At 44.5% G+C, this 20,695-nt stretch overlaps 2 protein-coding genes across 2 annotated transcripts; both read left to right on the forward strand.

Moving 5' to 3' along the window:
• Nucleotides 1–370: 370 nt before the first annotated feature.
• Nucleotides 371–5,359, forward strand: LOC146342633 (vomeronasal type-2 receptor 26-like). The gene is made up of 3 exons (XM_084807949.1): nt 371–600; nt 1,860–2,151; nt 5,231–5,359. The coding sequence occupies exons 1-3, from the start codon at nt 371–373 to the stop codon at nt 5,357–5,359; spliced, it is 651 nt and encodes a 216-aa protein (XP_084664075.1).
• Nucleotides 5,360–10,091: 4,732 nt separating this feature from the next.
• LOC146342634 (vomeronasal type-2 receptor 26-like) lies at nt 10,092–20,229 on the forward strand. The gene is made up of 4 exons (XM_084808623.1): nt 10,092–10,165; nt 11,686–11,913; nt 13,203–13,329; nt 16,817–20,229. The coding sequence occupies exons 1-4, from the start codon at nt 10,148–10,150 to the stop codon at nt 17,716–17,718; spliced, it is 1,275 nt and encodes a 424-aa protein (XP_084664749.1). The 5' UTR covers nt 10,092–10,147; the 3' UTR covers nt 17,719–20,229.
• Nucleotides 20,230–20,695: the final 466 nt, after the last annotated feature.

The raw sequence follows: 20,695 nt of genomic DNA on the forward strand, positions 1-20,695 counted from the left end.
AATTAATAAAATTGCTATAATTGATTTACCTGCTCAAAGAGCTTTCTAGGGGGAAAAAAAAATCATCAGGCAAGTCTGAAATATTTATAAGTCTGACAAAGGGCCATTGACTGCTAAGGATCATGAGAACAGAGAACCAGGGCTCTGTCATGTTGATCCCGTTCCCTCTTCCATCGTGCACCTCAACCTTCAGATGGTGACTCTCAATGGGCATTGAAGGGTTGCTTTTGTTACCCTGTTGAGCTTAAGGATAAAGAGGACACCTGTATCTTCACTGAGTTGCATTTCAGAGTCAGCTGCCACACACCTTGTTCAAGTCAGACTGATGGTAGTAATTATGTGGATGTAGAGAGAGACACGGGAGACCCTGATGTGTGGAAGGATGCTGTTGCTGCTGCTGCTGCCTCTACTGCTACTGCCAAATGTGGTCTGGAAAATGCATGCTATTAAGTGCAGTGGAAACAAGCCTCTGTATATTTCACACGAGTGGTACCAGCCAGGTGACTTCCTCATTGGTGGAATGGCATCTTATATCCACTACATGGTCCCCAAAGTTTTATTCATCAGACATCCTTCTCTGGAGAAGATTAACATGCCCCTGTAAGGAATTCTCCCCCCACACCCATCCCAAGATGATATTTAGGGTTATTTGAGTGAGTCTTTATATGACCGACAGCACAGTACTTATGATCTTGGAAAATCATAGCGGTAGATCTTTTAAAGTAATACCAGGATGGTGTGGTGTTGCATAGGCAGACTGTTCCAGAGGGTGATGTGAGTAGTCGGAATCTCCTTTGTCCATTCCTAAGTGAAAAGGAGAATGTGGAAATAGGTTCCCAAGACTTTCTGAAGTTTGATGTTCACAGTGATGGAGCTAGGAATTTTTCCACCCTGGACCTAATGACCTTATAGGGGAGACCTATACATGTCCATCTGTATTACTTCACTTGTGAAGCACAAAAATAACATTTCTCTGCTTTCCAGATGGGTGGCCAGAATAGTGTACTGCAGCAAAACAGAAACATAAGATTCTTGTAGCACTTTAAAACTGAATACACATATCCTGGCATAAGCTTTCATGGACACTGTCCAATTTGTCATGTCCATGAGGTGTTAACGTCAAACTGACAGACCTGTATATGCTTGCAGGGCTGGGGAGAGATGTAAACTGTGATGTAAGACAAAACTGACATGCAAAACACAACAGGCATGATTACCTTAACAGTTTCCATTCACAACAAGTTCATAGGGGATAGCACAGACATCATTGCAAGACCTATATAGGCCAACGTCCTGTATTCCTTCTTAGATTCGTTCATTTAAAGCTACGAAAAGCTAGATGCTGAAGGTACAAGGAGGTCTCAAACTCTGTGAAGCAGATGCAGTTTCGGAAGCACCTAGAAAGTGGCAATGGTCAAAACACTGGAGCATAATGCTGTGACACCGTGGATATTAGTAGTGGAAAATATATAATAGAGAACAACATAGATGGAAATATTGGAAGTGAAAACAGTGAAATCCAAGAAAATGTTTGATCTGTTCTACCCAGATGTCTGCATAAAAAATGATATGTGACACATTAAAATATGATCTGAGCTGAATATTGACAGCGACATGCCTAGTCTTAGGAGCCCCAAAGCACAATCCAGCAACATGTAACCATCTGGTCCATCTTTTCAAAGGCCCTTAATTTATGACTAAATTTGCGGGTTATGCTCCCTCTTTATAAACAAGCAGCTGAACTTTTCAGATCTTGAGTAGACCTGTACTGAGTTAAAATTATTTTGTGCACCGTTTAACTCTCCCATGAACGAGGTTTGTGCACTCTCCTATGAAACAGGATGTCACTTTTTTTGCAGGGTGGTGACAAATTTCTACCAGCACATCCTGGCTTTCGTGTTTGCCATTGATGAGATCAATGACAATCCCAACATCTTGCCCAACGTCACTCTCGGGTTCCACATCTTTGACAGCTACACTGATTCAAAGATGACCTATTGCACCACTTTGGGCTTCCTCTTTAACTCCCACCAGTTTCTCCCCAACTATGAATGTGGCTTTCAGAAAAATGTCATAGGAGTCATCGGCGGACTTAGCTCTGAAACTTCCTCACGTATGGCAGACATCTTACCCATTTACAAGGTTCCACAGGTAGGATCAGCACAACTCTCCTATAATGAACTCTTCTCTCTTTCCAGTAGCAATTTGATGATTTGTCAGTATGAACTGGTACAGAAGGAGGGGGGAGGAAAAGGAGCTGAGATATGTGGGGTTGCATTTGGAATTCCCCATGGGTTTCCAAATCTTTGTATGAGGAGTGGGCTTGATCCAGATTTAATCATACCTGAAATAGACCCATTGATTTCAGTCGGTCTGCTTCAACTAAATCTCAAGCTAACACTGTATGTTTCATATGTGTACAGAAGGATTGTCCTTTGGTGACAGGACTGAATATCTAGAGGACTCATTGACCAAATATTCATCTCTGTGTATATGTGAAATCTGGGGGATGTGGTTCAACAAAGAAGGGAGTTGGGGATGAGGCATAAGAGACAAAGTATACACCATGCTATTTTGAACATGAACACTACCACAGGAGGACAAGGGTAGCAAAATGCCAATCTGGAAGATTGTCTTCCAGCCTTCCCCAGACTTAGCCGGAAGAGGACCATGGCAAAGAGGAATTCACATCCATTCTGTTTCTTTTGCCTACTGGCTAGAACTCCTGATTTAGACATGCATGTCCTCCTAAACTTTCAGTGCATGTTTGACACTCTCTATACACCTTTTCTACTTGTTCCTATTTGCCCCACCATTAACTCCCTTTCTTTATCTGAATTGGAATACCTTGTATCCAAAGTTTCCTTGAAAGCTGTGCCATGGCCATCTAAAGCAGGGCACGAGACCGTTATGTCCAGGGCTGAACATTTTCTTACTGCACCACAGTGTTTGTTTATTTATTGTTCAAATTATAAAGCACTTTCAACAAAAGTATCAAAGCAGTGAACCTAAGATCTGATGGAATACAAACAACAATAAATAAAACAATAACGCAACACAGTTCTCCGGGCACTCTTGGATGGAATTGGTCATGTAGATCCATTTCAATCAGGCTTCGGGCCTGGTTTTGGAATGAACATTGCTTTAGTCACCCTAGCGGATGACCTTTCCTGGGAGAGGGACAGGGATCATGACCCTGTTGATTCTCCTGCACCATTTCTGTGGCTTGCAATATCATCAACAGTGGTATCCTTCTAGATAGGTTGTCTGGGCTGGGAGTTGGAGGCACTGCACAGTAGTGGTTACGGTTATGCTTGCAGCTCCTTGCAGAAGGTGGTGCTGGGGGATTATTGCTCTGTGCTTTCACAGCAATGGTTATGGTGTTTCACGGGGCTCTGTTCTATTCTCCATGCTTTTAAGCATCTACCCAAACTGCTGGGGGAGGTTATCCAGAGATGTAGGCTGAAGCGTCATCAATATGCAGATGACACCCAGCTCTATCCCTCCTTTTCATCAAATCCCAGTGAGGCAGTGGCTGTTCTAAATCAGTGCCTGGGCATGGTAACCGACTGGATGAGGGCTAAGAAATGCAGACTCAATCTGGACATGATAGAGGTACTGCTAATGGGTGGTTTGTCCATCTGCCCAAGTGAGGTTCAACCTGTTCTGGAGAGCTTGCACTCCTCCTAAAGCACCAGCAGTGTTGTTGGGTGTACTCATGGACCCAGAACAGTCAGTTGAGGCACGGGCTGACTCAGTGGCATGGGGCACCCTTTATCAGCTGAGGCTGATATACCATTTACATCCTCATCTGGACAGAGGTAGCCTAGCTACAGTTATCCAGGCTTAAGCAACCTCTTGTCTGGTTTACTGCAAGACATTATACGTGTGGATGTTTTTGAAAATGGTCCAGAAACTTCAGCTGGTCCAAAACTGGGGAGCGAGACTGTTAATGGGTTCTGGCCAACATGATCCTATTGTGCAAGGACTCTTCCATCTGCACTGGCTGCCAGTCTATTTTTGGGCCTGATTCAAAGTACTGGTCTTAACATTCAAAGCCCTAAATGGCTTGGAGCCAGGTACTCTGAAGGATCATCTCCTCCCTTATGTACCTGCCCAGACCCTAAGGTCTTCTCCAGCAGACCTTCTCTGGGAGCCACTGCTAAAGCGAGTGAGGCGGGTGGCTATCAAGAAGACTGCATTTGTGCTATGGCACCCCAGTTGTGGAATGAGTTTCCCAGAAAGGTACCTATGTTGTCCTCTTTCCAGCACCAGGAAATTTTCCCAGTCTTCTAATCAGTTAATTTTCCAAGTGTTACTTATACTTTCTTAATGTCCCAGTGTTAATTTTCCAAGTCTTTTATTCCCTCATGTTCAATCTCTTATCGTACTTTTAATCTCTGCATTCCTGCTAGCTTTTTCTGGGTGAGGGGGGTTCTACTTTTATACTGTAGTTTCAATGTTTACATTTCATATGGTTTTCTAAGATGTATTTTGTGCTTTTAATTGTTCTGCACCTCCCAGATACCTTTGGCTATTGGGCAGGACAGAAATTTAATAAACAAACAAATGTTACAAATGCTCCTGAGGCAAACCTCTGGAGCATGTGGCACCCTCAGACGTTCCCCCTCTAGTTTTTTGGGCGTCTGTTTGCATAGGTACAAGAATCCAACTAAATCAATGCTACAAATGATGTCTATACCTCAATCTGGGTTGAATGAAACTTGCATTTCTGTGAATTGATGAACACATGTTAACATACAGAAGGATTTGGGCCTCACACTTTCAGCCTTCAGGGAAAAACAGTCAGCCATGAGCCCCAATCCCTATCTTTCCCCCCGCCCCACATGGAAAAGAAATTCCATCCCCAAACTGCCGCAGGGTCATGTTAATTTAAAAGTGTTTGTTCTTTTCCTTGGTTTCCTCAAAAGTAAGCACTGGAACTTAATATGGATCAGGACACTGGGGTGGGGTTAAGGGGCTTTAACACTTTGCCTGCTATTTACAATGCAGCCGGATACCTTTTTGGTAATCCATATTGGGACCACAGTATGGGAGGAGGAGGAGGAGGATTAAAGTCTCCCTAACCTCACACACACACTAGGTTTCCAGTCCTTGTAGTAACATGTAGTCTAACCTTGTGATGTCACATTCCATAATGGAAGGGAATAGGCCTTGTAGGAGAAACCCTGTCTAAGAGAATTTCTCTCAAAAGTTTGTGTGCTTGCAGTATTCTAATTTCAGCGTGAAACTGATCATTTCCAACACAACTTTGCCAGTAGTTACTGCTGTAGGCTCTCATGGTGCAAAAAACATCAATCAGTTTGACCCACTGCTTAGAACTTCACCATACCAATGAAAGGCACAGCTCTTCAGCAAGCTTGAATACCATGCAGCAGTAGCTTTCAGAAAACTTTGAAAGAAATATATCATATGCCAAGCTGTATCTACTGGAGTGAACACAACAAATGTGTAAATTCTCAGCACTTTTAAATTTGCTACTGATGACATGGTTATCAGATCACTATTCACAATAGTAGCCTCATTGGCAAGTTCACGGATACAAATTTTCAAGTTATTGACCCAGTTCAGATTTCACGCTAAGCCCTGATGGTTAAGGTTGTCATCTAACCATGGTGGCTTAGGGTGACATCTGAACTAAGGTCAGACCCAACCACAGGAGTTTATTAACCAGGGACTAACCACGCTCACTAAGTACTTGTAGCAAGATGGTTAGTGGGATCTACCATGGCTTAGTGTGACATGTGAACACCCTCTGTGATATATTTGCAGCCACCATAGTGCTCCACGGCAAGAGTGGCCAAAGAAGGAGTAGCCCATCTAGCCTGAGTGGCAGGTCTCTATGGTCAAGATATGCCTAGCAACACATGGCACAGTTGCCAATCCACATCTGCACCAGCAGAAAAGTGCCCTTAGAGTGGTGGCTCGTGCCTGCCTGTGCCCTGTGCTGCCGCCACAATGGGCATGGTCCTTCTCCCACAAGCACCACCCCTTCCGATTTTGAGGGGAGATCCGCTGCCAGCACCAAATGCTGAAATGGCCACTGCAAGAACAAAGGCTGCTGGGATGCCGGCCTGGAGGGCTTCAGGGTGCTGCAGGGGAGAGGGTGGTTAGAGAATGGTTAGTCTAACCATGTTGCGGAATTTGGTTAGCTGCACGTGTGGCAATGACAGTCATGGTGGTTAGCGGTAACCACCATGCACCATGGCTAGCCTAACCACCCTTCCCCAATCTGCACATAAACAAGGTTGTTAGCTTAACAGGTGTCATTTTCATAAGCAATAGAATTTAGAGGCATGTAATTGCTGATAGGGATGTACAAAATGACTTACCCGTTTCGTTTCATGACATCTGTGGTGGGGGGGAGGTGCTCCGTCCCTCCCCCCAAAATCCTCGCTGACTGGCTTCGCTACATGGTGATTCCATGGAGCCACCGGGCGGAGCCTCCCACAACGAAATTCAGCTGCTGCTGGGCTGCGCAGGGATGCAAATGGCAGCCACTGTAGCCACCGCCATTTTGTCCCTTTTTTTTGCCAGGATGGGCTACGTAAATATTTACATAGCCTATCACGGCCTCCACAGGGTCGCAAATGGTGTCCCTGCATTAGCCGTGATAGGCTACATAAGTATTTAGGCTATGGGGAAAATCACACGCCTTTCGCAGGGTGGTGGGGCGGGGGGGTCATTCCGCCATGGATTTCGGGGGGCCGAATGCACTGGCATTCAGCCTCATTGAGATCTGTGGTGGAATTCTCCGCCATCCCTAACTGCTGAAAAGTTTGTTTTGTGATTCCCCTTTAATGAGTGACGAGACCATCAGATACCCCTGCTCCCATTCTGAAATGTCTGCTGCTGTCTTTCTTTTGCTTTCTTTTTTTCCAGAGATATGCGAAAGTCACTTACCTTTTCGAAGGGGGTGATTCGCGGTGGGGGGGAGGAGCTCCGCACCTCCCCCTGAAATCCTAACCCAGCCAGCTCCGCTCCACAGCAACTCCGCGGAGCCGCCGGCCCGGTGCATTCACAGGCATGCGGCACCTGCAGATGCAAATGGCGGCGGCTACGGCTGCCACCATTTGCGTTCCTGTTTTTTTGCCGTGATAGGCCACGTAAATATTTACGTGGCCTATCACGGCCTCCGCAGGGATGCAAATGGCGTCCCTGCAATAGCCGTGATAGGCTACGTAAGTATTTACGTGGCCTATCACGGCAAAAATGGGTAAGCAAATGGCAGCTACAGATGCAGCCGCCACTCACAAAGCAGCGCGAACAGCACCAGGTCAGTGCTCCGTTTCGTGCGCCTTTCGTGGGGTGGTGGGGTGGGGGTCTTCATTCTGCCATGGATTATGTGGGGCCAAATGCGCTGGCATTCAGTCTCACTGAGATCTGTGGCAGAATTCTCTGACATCCCTATTTTTTTCTTTTTTAGGTTTCATATGGCTCCTTTGAGCCAGCAGTGAATGATCAAGCCAGTTTCCCTTCCTTTTACTCCATGGCCCCCAAGGAAGAACTTCAATACCAAGGACTTGTCCAGTTATTTTGGCATTTCAGATGGAACTGGGTTGGACTTATGGCTACGGACGATGAGGGTGGAGACCATTTTTTGCACACCATGGAATCTCTGCTTTCCCAGAACAAAATCTGTTCTGCATTCATAGAAATGCTTGAAAAAAATGTGTTTATATTTGATATACTTAAAATCTTCTCTGACAAAGTGAAGGTTTTGAAGACTATCATGGAGAGCGAAGCCAATGCAGTTGTAATATATGGAGAATCTCCAGCTGTTATGTGGCTGGAATTTTTTATATATGGAAGCAAGATAATGCCCCTAAAGCCTTCTCAGCATAAGGGGAGGTTCTCTGCAGCAAAAGTATGGATAACAACAGCCCAGATCGAATACAATATAAATCCCATTATGCTAGCTGCTGGATTGGATGTACAAATGCTCCATGGTGCTATCTCCTTTACAATTCCATCAAGGGAGCTTCAAGACTTCCCAGAATTTGTTGAGCTTGTCAATCCTTCCTGGGCAAATGAAGATGGTTTTGTTCGTCTTTTCTGGGAACAAGCATTTGGTTGTTCACTTTCAAACTCAATTATGAGTCTCAAAGCTCAAACATGTACTGGAGAGGAGATGCTGGAAAGCCTTCCTGGGGTTACTTTTGAAATGAGGATGACCGGCCACAGCTACAGTATCTACAATGCTGTCTACGCTGTGGCCCATGCCTTGCACACCATCTACTCAGCTAGAGTCAGCCACAGAACAATGGAGATCAGAGTCAGACTTTCTCCTCAGAGTGTAGAACCCTGGCAGGTAACCTGTCCTTATCAATGGAAGTCAAACGTCATGGTCTAGATACTGGACAATGGCGTGACATGCAGTAGTCAGTGTCCTACTTACCTCTAAATGCTAAACTCTGTTCCATTAATGGTATAGATAACACCTATCTCTTTTCCTTTTCTTATTGTTGGGGTTGGGTCTTACATTTATTGGAATTATTATGCAGGAATGGTATGGTTAATCCTTCCCTCCCAGGCCATGAGTTTACCTGTCATCTCTCTCTGAACTCCCACACCCACACCACAGCTATAGGACTCAGCAAAAAGGAAATTGTGCCAATGGGGTGCTTATGTCCATATTCCATAAGTACAAAGGGGATGAACCTGCCTCTGGAGAGAGAAGTATTAAACTTCCTCTCCCCTTGTGGTGGTTCCAATAAAAACTGGACACAGATACAGACACCATCCATTGAAACGTAGCACATGGTTTAGCTGGCAATCCCTACAAAGCACCCAGGATGTCTTGCTCATCTTCTCAGTTTTCTTCCCTTCCTTGCCAAATGTGAACAGCAGACAGGCAGGGGGTTGTATCCAGACTAGAGATGTTAAGTCCTGGAAACCAACCAGAAAACATTCAGGGGAGAACGACTTATTTACTGTTTTGTTTTGTTTTTCCACAAAGGCTGTTTCTGTTCTGTTTTTTCTGTAAAAGTGGAAAAATTAATCAAGTTTAGATAGTAACAAAAAATCTGGATGGATGGATGAATGCAATATCTAAGACTTAGAGTTTATATGTTGCAACTCAGCCTTCATCCCCCACACAAATAATTTCTAAAAACCATGCAATAAAACTTTGCTGTGCAAGCTAGAGAAGCAATATTTCTGAAAGTAATGAATACATGAGAGGGTTGATTTTTAAAATACCTCTCTGCAAGATTCCCAGCATCATAAATTCTTCCTTTCCTAATTAAACATATTGATCTAATGTATCTTTGAATGATAGACATTTAGGGATGCTCCAAGTGATGCCAAGATTCCCAACATTTCAATAAAGTCACCATATCAGAACATGGATAAAAATGTACATTCTTCACAGTTGCAGTTGAGTGAGAGAATATTCCCCAGTTAAATAGGGATGTCAGAGAATTCCACCACGGATCTCAGTGAGGCCAAATGCCAGTGGATTCAGCCCCCCAAAATCTGTGGAGGAACGAAGCCTCCCCCCACCCCCCCACCCCACAAAAGGCGTGCGAAACGGGACACCTACCTGCTGCCGTTCGCACTGACTTACGAATGGTGGCCGCGGCCGCCATTCGCTTCATCACTATAGCCATGATAGGCTACATAAATACTTACGTAGCCTATCATGGCAAAAGAAAGGGAACGCAAATGGCAGCAACTACGGTGGCCGCCATTTGCGTTCCCTTATTTTTTTGGCCGTGATAGCCTACATAAATATTTACGTAGGCTATTACGGCAAAAGAGAGGGGCGCAAATGGCGTAGTGGCCGCCTTTTGTGTTCCCTAGTTTTTGGCCGTAATAGGCTACATAAATATTTACGTAACCTATCACGGCAAAAAAAAAGGGAACACAAATGGCAGCCACTGTAACCGCAGCCACTTGCGTTTGCTGTTTTGGGTTTTTTTTGCCGTGATAGGCTACGTAAATATTTATCACGCCAAAATACAGGGACGTAAATGGCGGCAGCTCTGGCAGGGATTTGTATCCCTGCAGGCTGCCCAGCAGCCGGATGTCCGGCTGTGGGTGGCCCCTGCCGGCGGCTCTGCAGAGCAGAGCCAGCTGGAGAGAATTTCGGGGGGAGAGATGGAGCACCTCCCCCCCACTGCGAATGTCACCCTTCGAAAATGTAAGTGGCTTTCGTACATCCCTACAGTTAAATCTGATCACAGTAGCTTTTCCTCCAGATTAGATTTCCCTAAGCTGTACCCTGCAAGCATGAAAAGGTTTAGGAATTTCTGTAAACTTGCTTGAAAACAGGAACAGATGCTGTAAACTAGTCTTCCTGTGCCTCCAATCCTCCTGCTTCTTCTAGTCTCTTTGATGATTCAGATGTTTCAGAAGCTATTTGTTGAAGTTCCCTTTGGTCAGACATAAAAATAGGAACCTAAATAGGGATGTTAGAGAATTCCGCCACGGATCCCATGGGGGCTGAATTCCAGTGAATTTGGCCCCCCAGAATCCGTAGCAGAATGGAGCCCCCCACCCCACCACCCCGCAAAAGCCCCGCGAAACAGAGCCTACCTGGCTGCAGCTCTGATTCCGGCTCGGGTGGTGGCGGCAGTGGCTCCGGCTGCTGCCAGGCCACTGCGGCCACAAACGGCGGCCGTCGTAGCCGCCGCCATTTGAGTCCCTATGCTGGCCCATGATAGACTACGTATATCTTTACATAGTCTATCACGGCTAAAGCAGGGACGCAAATGGCATCCCCTACGCCATTTACATTCCCGCTTTAGCCATGATAGGCTACGTAAATATTTACATAGCCTATCATGGGCTTGTGTAGGGACGCAAACGGTGTCCCCTATGCATGACACCATTTGCATCCGCACCAGCCTGACAGCGACTGGACGCCCTGCTGTGGGTTGGCCCAGCCGGCGGCTCCACGGCCTGGCCACAGAGCAGAGCCAGCCGGGCAGGGCTCCGTGGGGGAGGAACGGATCGCCTCCCCCCCATCGAGGATTCCGAGGGGAGGAATAGATTGCCTCCCCCCACCTGCAGAACCCGACGGAGCCAGGTAAGCAGGGTTTCGTACTCCCCTACACCTACATGATATTATGTATAACTTGCTTTGCTCATGAAGTTATCATGTTTGGTATAATGAATATTAAAATATACTTTATTGAGGCAAGAATTACAATTTTACTGAATTTACTTCTACATGTCTTCAATTGTAATGATAATTTGATGGGCAAACCAATTTATATGTAATATATTCTACGTTCCTAATTAAAATAAGCAGCCTTCCCCAACCTAGTGCCTTCAGAAATGTTGTTCTGCAATTGCCAGCATTCCTGACCATTGGCCTTGTTACGTGGGGCTGATGGGAGCTGAGGTCCAAAATGCCTGAAGGTCAACAACTTGGGAATGACTTTCCTAAAGCAACAGGGTGACCTTAAATTTATAAAGCACACTACAAATGTAAGTATTGCATACTTTCCCATTTTTCCCAAGACATATATTTTCCGAAGTTCTCCTTGCAACACCTTCACCTGTTGAGTTTACGGTGATTGATTATTTGTCAGTCTTTCCCTATTTCTACTAGTGAAAGGTGGATATACTCTTCTCTCCACAGGCTATTTGAACAATCTGAATGAGAACATTACACAACTTTATAGACCATTTGATTCTCTTTTTCTCTCCACCTAGCTCCACTCACTGATTCAGACCACCTCATTCAACAACAATGCTGGAGATGAAATTACATTTAATGAACATGGAGAATTTGAGGGGGGATTCGATATTACAAACATCGTCACCTTCCCAAATCAGTCCTATGTCAGGGTCAAAGTGGGAAAGCTGGATCCTCGCGCTCCTCCAAGCAAAGGGGTCACCATTCATGAGGACAGAATCAAATGGCACAGAGACCTGACTCAGGTAGGGAAATGACTGCCATTCTTTAGAAAATGCATCATTAATTTGAAAGTCGCTGCAATACAGTTTTGAGACAGAGGGAACATCACTTTTTGAAGGAGTACATTGAAATAGGGATGGTGGGTATTCCACATAAAAATAGGCAAGGTAAGAAAAATGCAATATTGAGATGGGACATGTACCGACCAAGATGGTCTAGTGGCTAACACAGGAGAGATTTGTTGGTTTATTTATTTGTTTGTTTGTTTGTTTGTTACATTTATATCTAACCTTTTTTCCTCTTTAAGGAACCCAAGCAGTGTACATCATCCTCCTCCTCCATTTTATCCTCACAATAACAACCCTATGAGGTGGGTTGGGCTGAGAGTCTGTGATGGGCCCAAAGTCACCCAGTGAGCTTCCATAGCTGACTGAAGACTAGAACCCAGATCTCCTGACTCCCAGTCCAACACTCTAGTCACTACACCACACTACTGCCAATCATTACTTCCATGAGAAACCTGAGCCAGCCTAAGAATGGGAATGCAAATCTTCTAGATGCTTTGGACAATGGCTATTCCCCCAATGGAATGCACCACCTGTGCATTTAGACAACTAACATCCCATGCCATCGGTCTTTGTGTTCACTAGTAGAAGATCTGAAGGTGTGATGGATTCTCTGCAATAGACTGCAATATCTAGATGGGACATGTTTGCTTAAGATAGACTAATAGCTAACACAGGAGAGATCATGTTCCCCATCATTAGTTTCATGTGAAATCTCAGACATCCTAAGAATGCACATTCAAATCTTCCATTTGCTTTCAACAATGGATAATCCTCCAACTGAATGTATTACCTGGGCATTTTGACATCGAACATTCCATGTCATTGGCCTTTGTGTTTACTGGTAGAAGATCTGAAGGTGTGATGGGTTCAACAAACATTTCTTTCATACTGTGCTCTTGCAATAATTTTGGACTGGTGCCACCTCTTTCTCTGTCTAATGTCTACTGCAATCCTGGTTGCAGTAAGAAAAAGAAGGTGTGGAAGGAAGAAAGGATCATGTTGCCCATCATTACTTTCATGTGAATTCTGAGACATGTATCTAGTTAATGGTGCTAAATGGAATCCAAGCTAGTTGTATCATTGATCAGACGAGGAATGGAAATTCTAATCTTCTGGAGTTCACAGGAGACGTTGGCACTTCATGTGCCATCTATGCAGGACCACTGGCCTTCCTGTTTACTGGTGCATTCTCTGATGTGAAATGGATTCCTCAAACCTTTCTTAATACTAAGCTCTTTGAATAGGTGCCACCTCTTTCTCAGTGTACTGACAACTGCCCTCCTGGTTACAGCAAGAAAAAGAAAGAGGGGGAGAAATTTTGCTGCTATGATTGTGCTCCATGTCCAGATGGGATGTTCTCAAACCAGAATGGTAGGACATATGATAACAAGATGCATTTTATTTGCAAGCAACCCTTCCCCATCTTTTGTTGTCAATTACATTTTTGAGAGATTTGAACATGCCATATATTGTGCATTGAACTCTTTATTTAAAGATCAAATTGATACATGTGATTTTATTGAAATTTTCTCTTGTCCCTCTTCAGGGAAACAGTTTTAGAAACAGAGCTAATGCATTTTAGCATTAATAAAACTCAAGTTACCAGAGAATTCTAAAGTAGTCATAGCTGCTCCTGTGTGAGCAGGAAGATATAGAATTACTTTCCATTAATGGTATTAACATTCCTGGCCTTTGTGGAGAAGAGATTAAAGAAGGTGTTTGCACCTGCAACCCAAAGGAAGAGAGAAGATTCCGGAGTCTTTGGACTTTCAAATGAGCAACAGTTTTGCTGGAGATTGCCACAGTATGAAAGTAAACATAATAAGAAACTCCCTCCCTCCAATGGGAGTGCTCTATCGTTCTATAGTACTGAAGCTTTGTCCTTCTAGTTCAGCCCTTTTGGAACAAGCTCCCCAGCTCCAGGCCTACACCTAGCCGTACACATAGCATTGTTCCCTCACCAACCTCACATGGATCTGCGGAAGAAATTCTGCCGACCTCGTCCCCATGACCAGGTCTTGCATCCTTGTGTCAGTGTGTTGGCCATGCCTCACATGGAGGTCCTTTCACTATTCCCTCAAGCCTCTTGTCTTTGAAGGAGCAGGTCTGAGGAAGCCTCCCTTCTCCTTTAAAGGGGCCTCAACTAGGGGTGTCAGAGAATTTCTCGCTGAAACTTCGGGGGGCCGAATGCCAACGTATTCGGCCCCCCAAAGTAGTTTCGGGGAGAAATTCTCCACCCCCCCTGTCCCCCGCACCCCCCCCCCCGGGATGGGACTTACCTTTCACGAATGTCCCTCCCGGCGACGGGTCCCGGCGGCGGTTCGGCAGGGCTTCGACAGGGGCGGGGGCGGCAGCCGGTCTTTCAACCGGCTGCTGCCGCCGCCATTCCAAGAAAAGTAAAAAAAAAAAAAAACGCCCCCGTGATAGGCTACATGACAATTAATGTAGCCTATCACGGCTGACTTTGCAGATCTAGCCATGATAGGCTACGTAAATCGTCATATAGCCTATCACAGGGGCGTTTTTTGTTTTTTTTTACTTTTTATTTCGCGGCCAGGTGAGGCGAGGCGCCTCCTCCCCAGCCTGAATTTCAGCCGGGCAAGGCGGGAAGCCTCCCCCGCCCGGCCTGAACTTTGGGGGGAGCAGCGAAGCGCCTCCCCCCCACCGCGAAGCAAGCTGCGAGACCAGGTAAGTGACTTTCGTACACTCCTAGCCTCAAGATAGTCATCACATTTTGATATCTGGTTATCTTCCCCTTGAACCTGCACTGAAACTGCCAACTGTTACCAAAGCATGACAACCTCAGCTCCAGATCAGTGAAGGCTACATCTACCAATCCAGTCTTGGTCACCGGCATTTTAACAGTGCTCTATGATGCTCAGTAACAATCAACGACCATAGGAAAGTCAGATGGTGCTGAGCTTCTGAAGGAAATGAACAAGAAAATAGAGACTTTTGTAAGCCACTTAATTCATCACCCTCCCCTGACCCTTAGCCAGGCCTGCCTCTCATCCCCCACATGAGCTCCCAGGACAAGGGTACCCCACCATCCACCAAAGCAGTGATATACCTTTTTCAGCATGTACTCCACTTACTTCCAAAAGTTTGCATAAGCAGTTTCGATGAAGGATACTGTGGCAACATTTTGAGAGCATTAAAGGAAGGATTTATCTGACATATTAGTGGTATTAGTGTGGAACTAGGGGTCCATGCACAATTAGATACACCCGAATCCAGATTGCATGAGATGAAAGAGCTTCAACAAAAAGCAAATGGCAAGGCCAGGATGGGAAAGAAGTGATCATCCCTGTAGGGATGAAGTTGCTTGAAGAGAGGTTAAAAGGGCATCAAAATAACCATTCGAGTAAATCGATGCATATGCAATGTGATGTGCATGGCAGATCACTCCAAAACAAAACGAATTCCAATGATAGCAAATGCAGTTTCTGTAATTATAGGTTTTTATAAAACTAGAAACGGATCTTTTACAAATGTGCAAAGGTTTGGTGTGGAACACATGCTACAATCACCAAAAAAGAGAATGCGACAATACCACTCATAAACTGAGCCAGAGTGAATCAGAAAAATAACCAATGTTGGCTCCAAACTTTTAGACTAATGCCAGAATGTTCTCTCATTTCACATAGCGGTAGCTGTGACTAGGGATGTACGAAAGTAAATTACCTTTTCGAAAAGTGACATCGCAGGGGGGGAGGTGTCCCTCCTCTTGAAATTCTGTCTGGCCGGCTGTGCTCCACAGAGATTCCACCAGGCTGCCGGCTGGGGCCGCCCTCAGCCGGACATCTGGTCACTGGGCCACCTGCAGGGACGCAAATGGTGGCTACAGTAGCCGCCGCCATTTGTGTCCCTGCATTTTGCCATGATAGGCTACATAAATATTTACGTAGCCTATCACAGCAAGCACAAAAAAAAAAGCGGACACAAATGGTGGCGGCTATGGCAGCCGCCATTTGCATTCCCTATTTTTAGCCGTTTCATCCTACATAAATATTTATGTAGGCTATTACGGCGGGAAAAAAAGAGGAACGCAAATAGCGTAGTGAGTGCCATTTGCATTCCTCCCCCCCCCCCGTTTTAGCCTACATAAATATTTACATAAGCTATTACAGAGGGGGGGAAATGAATGCAAATAGTGCCCACTACGCTATTTGCGTTCCCCTTTTTTTTAACGTAATAGCCTACATAAATATTTACATAGCCTAAAACAGCAAAAAAAAAAAGGGGGGGGGGACGCAAATGGCAGCCACCATAGCTGCCACCATTTGCTTCCACTGTTGTTGGTTTTTTGGCTTGCCGTAATAGGCTACGTAAATGCTTACGTAGCCTATCACGGCCTTCGCAGGGACGCAAAAGGTATTTACGTAGTATTTACGTAATATAAGTATTTACGTACCCTATCACAGCTATGATGAGGAAGAGAATGGCGGATGCAGCGCGGCTGCCGTTCACAAGTCAGCACGGACGGCAGCAGGTAAGTGCTCTGTTTCATGTGCCTTTCATGGGCTGGGGGGCAGGGGCTTCTTTCCGCCATCAATTTCGGGGGTCCGAATGCACCGGCATTCAGCCTCACCGAGATCCATGGCAGAATTCTCTGTCATCCCTAAGTGATTCACAGAAAAAGGAAAGAATCCAAGATGACAACAGAGACACCTGTCATTCATGGAACAAAGGTCAAAATTATCCATTCATTATAAAGCACATTGTATGGAGGTTTATGCATCCTCCCACTGTAAACAATAAAATACTGGGTGTTAGCTGAATGTCTGGTAGAGCTGCCTTAATTGTGAGAATATATTTCTTTTTGTTTTTTATACATTCATATATGTTTGTTCCTCAGATGTAGAAAGTTGTGTCAGTTGTCCAGAAAGTTACTATCCAAACAAATTCCACGACAAATGCATTCCTAAGATTCCAAACTTCCTCGCTTTTAAAGAGACATTGGCCATTGTTTCAATTTCTTCTGCGCTTCTATTGTGTCTGATCACAGCTCTGGTGCTTGGCATCTTCATTAGGCACCGGGACACTGCCATAGTCAAAGCAAACAACCGAAGCCTCACCTACATTCTCCTCATCTCCCTCCTCTTGTGTTTCCTCTCTTCCTTCCTGTTCATCGGAAAGCCTCATCAGGTGACCTGCCTTCTTCGACAAACGGCTTTTGGCATCATTTTCTCTGTATCACTCTCTACCATCTTGGCCAAAACTGTATCTGTGGTTCTGGCATTCGTGGCTACCAAACCAGGATCCCGGATGAGGAAATGGGTAGGGAAAAGGCTGGCATATTCTATTGTCATCTCATGCTCCAGTATTCAAGCAGAGATCTGTGCTCTGTGGCTGGCAACATCTCCCCCATTCCCAGATTTGGACACGTACTCTCTGACTGAAGAAATTGTCCTGTTGTGTAACGAAGGGTCAATCTTCATGTTCTATTGTGTCTTGAGCTACATGGGCCTCTTGGCCGCCGTCAGCTTCACCGTGGCCTTCCTGGCCAGGAAGTTGCCTGACAGTTTTAATGAAGCCAAGTTCATCACCTTCAGCATGTTGGTCTTTTGCAGTGTGTGGGTGTCCTTTGTTCCAACCTATCTCAGCACAAGAGGAAAGTACATGGTGGCTGTGGAGATTTTCTCCATCTTGGCCTCTAGCACTGGGTTACTGTGCTGCATATTTTTCCCCAAATGCTACATCATTGTGCTGAGACCTGAGCTGAACAACAGAGAAAAGCTAATTTGTAGAAGGATATAAATAAAGGAAGAGTTTGTGGTTTCATGGATGTTCTTGGTATCCTGTAGAAAAAGATAAAAGTAATGGAAATTTTATTCTGTTCAATTTCAATGAGTGGACAACATGTCATTTGTAAAAGAGTGAACCAGTCCATGTGACTAAAACATATTTGACTAACATACAGTCACTGGTTACATCAAGAAATACAACAACCCTCAAAATTTAATATTTAAAACCTAAGGCCAAACCATCTTGGCTTGTCATACACTGAACTAAACAAACTTTCTGGGTTTGAATTCAAAGCCCCTTTTCTCACTTTCTGAGCAGATTTGATATATTTTGCCATTCTAAAAGCAGCATAATAATCCAATCTATTTAATGACATCTGTACCTTATCCCTTCATGTTTCCAACCTCTTTTTCTTTAGGAGTCAAAGAATATATTTGAGTCTCAAATCATCATACTTAGCACACTCTAGCAGAAAGTGAATTCTATCTTCCACTGTCTTGCAACCGAACAGACATAGCCAACATGGACTGGGCCCATTTTGAAATTTTCCGTCTTCTTCCCTCAAGGGAATACAGTTCAGTCGACATTTAGTCATAAGAGCCTGTAATGTATAGGGACTTGAGTCTGCCAGATAATGTGCCACCTGATAAAATGTAGCTGGCAATCCAGCATATATTTCATTTGCTCTCCGATTAGCCACCTTGGCTGTGTTCACTTGCCACGATCTACCTGCTATCCTCTGCTTTATGACCTATTTGGCCACGTCATCACCCTTTGATAAAAGACATTCATATGTGAAACCAATCTGGGTCACATTCTGTCCCATTCTACCTGACCATGACCTGGCCACGTAATTCATCTTTTCAAACGCAGAATGAAGCAATGGTGAGGTGAGCTGGAAAATTGATGCAATCCATAGGTGAGCCGCTGCCTTCATTGCCAGGCCTCAAATCGGTAAAACCCCAGTTTTACTTCTTTGGGGTGCTTCTAGCTACAGTTGGAGCTCTTGTTAAAAACCCATGTGGAACCTATCATTCCATGTGGGAGGAGACCTATCATTCTCCTCACAGTTACATTAAGGCAAAGTGATCATTCCATCAAGCCAGTATTTCTGTTAAAAGAGAATAAACTACACAGTTGGTTAATTAGTTTTCCCACACCTGCTCAGAGACAATTGACTGGAAGAAACGTCTCAAGCTCTTTGGCAGGTTTGGGGACCCAAACAGAATAGGCTGTATTCTTGTCAAAAGAAAGGTTGCTGCCAGCCTCGTGGAGTGGCCCAGAAGCTAGCATTTATTGATTTGGTGGTCTAATCTGAGTTCACATTTGTACCTTTTCCACCCAGTGTGTCAGATGGTTAAGCATGACTAGTCAAGATTTTGACAGAAACACATCCATTAGTTTATTGACATTCTAGGCTTTAAATAATATTCTCTTCATATAGAAAATGTTATTACTTTGGAAAACATAGTAACATTGCTATTCAGAAAATATTATAAATGCTCAGAAAAGGTCAAAAGAAAACAACACAGCAGAAAAACACAACACATGGGTTAGGAAAGGCCTCACAAGGATATACTTAAGATAGCTTCCCCAATATGCACCAAATCAACCTAATATTTTTAATATATGTATTGTTTTACACTATGTGTATATTGGGTTTTATACATACACATGATTTTATGTAAAACAGTTCTAATTCCTGGGATGTCATAGCTTCCCCAATATACACCAAATGACCTCTCAGACATCCAAAGGAAGCATTATTGGTCATTTCATGGCCAAAAATGTGTCGCCAGACAACAGCACATAAGCAGGCCTTCTCGGTTATAGCACACACACACTGGTGGATTCTCCCTCATGCGGTTTGAGAGACACACACTGTGGCAACCTTGAACTGCTTTTTGAAAGTGCATTTGTTCACTCAGGCTTTCCCTGACTTATTGCTTTAGTTGTAAGATTTTTAATATATTCATTGTTTTATGCTATGTGTATATTAGTTTTCATATTGTATTACGCATGATTTTATGTAAACCAGTTCTAATTATTGGGTGTCAAGCAGGATGGAAGTAGCTTCAAATAAAATAAATAGTATAATTATGAATGGTGTTGAAATATCAGTACCAAACCAATGAATGAGATTTGATTTCTTTGACTGCTAGTTGTAGACCTGATCCTAAGCCTGCATCTCCCTCCAATCCATAAACTATTCTTAGAATGAGCCAAGGCAATAGACAAAATGCATATCTATCAGTGTGGTGCAGGGAATTCTGCCTCCATCAGAGATGGCCAGTGCAGTGAGGCAAAGGTTCCAGTTCTCTCCAGGCAAGCCATACCAAGTACAGAGGAAATGGAAAATATCCAAACGTATCTCAGAAGAGAAGGGAGAAGTAGTAGCAGAGGAATAAGACATTGTATGTACCCAGTACCTCCTTTTCAGCATCCTCAGGTGACACTGTAGGTGCGCTACATCGGTACCTGATGGTGACAATGGACTGGAGGATGACTAATAAACTGAAGCTGAATCACCACAAGACTGAGCTGCTGTTTGTGGGTGGTTCTTCTGACCAGATGGAGGGTGTTCAAACATTTGCGGGCAGAGATGGGTCAAAGAAGAGTCAGACAACAAGGCTTGGGTTGAAAATAGGGCCACATTTATTGAAAATATCTGCAAAGGGGAACCTAGGATGGGCAGCTGACTGTGCCAGTGATTAGCTGGCACTTCTCGGGCCAAAGCACACCCAGCCTGAGGGGCGTCATCGATCTCTATCGATTGGGCCTCAGGCATCACCTGTCACCATAAGGTGCCTCTGCATGCACAGCATCCCTAATCTTTCCTCTTTTGCCCATCCTAGCCGCCAACTGAAATGTGAACTATGAGAGACTGGACTGTATTCGCCTACTGGACACACCCTAGTCCCAATTACAGTGTGAAGTAGGCAAAAAGACACACAGTAAAAGGCCAATTTTAACTGTGAGCCAAAAATTC

Source organism: Heloderma suspectum, chromosome 6 (assembly GCF_057233095.1).
Source record: "Heloderma suspectum isolate Gila_16-S chromosome 6, 16-S_ref, whole genome shotgun sequence".
NCBI classification, from domain to species: domain Eukaryota; kingdom Metazoa; phylum Chordata; class Lepidosauria; order Squamata; family Helodermatidae; genus Heloderma; species Heloderma suspectum.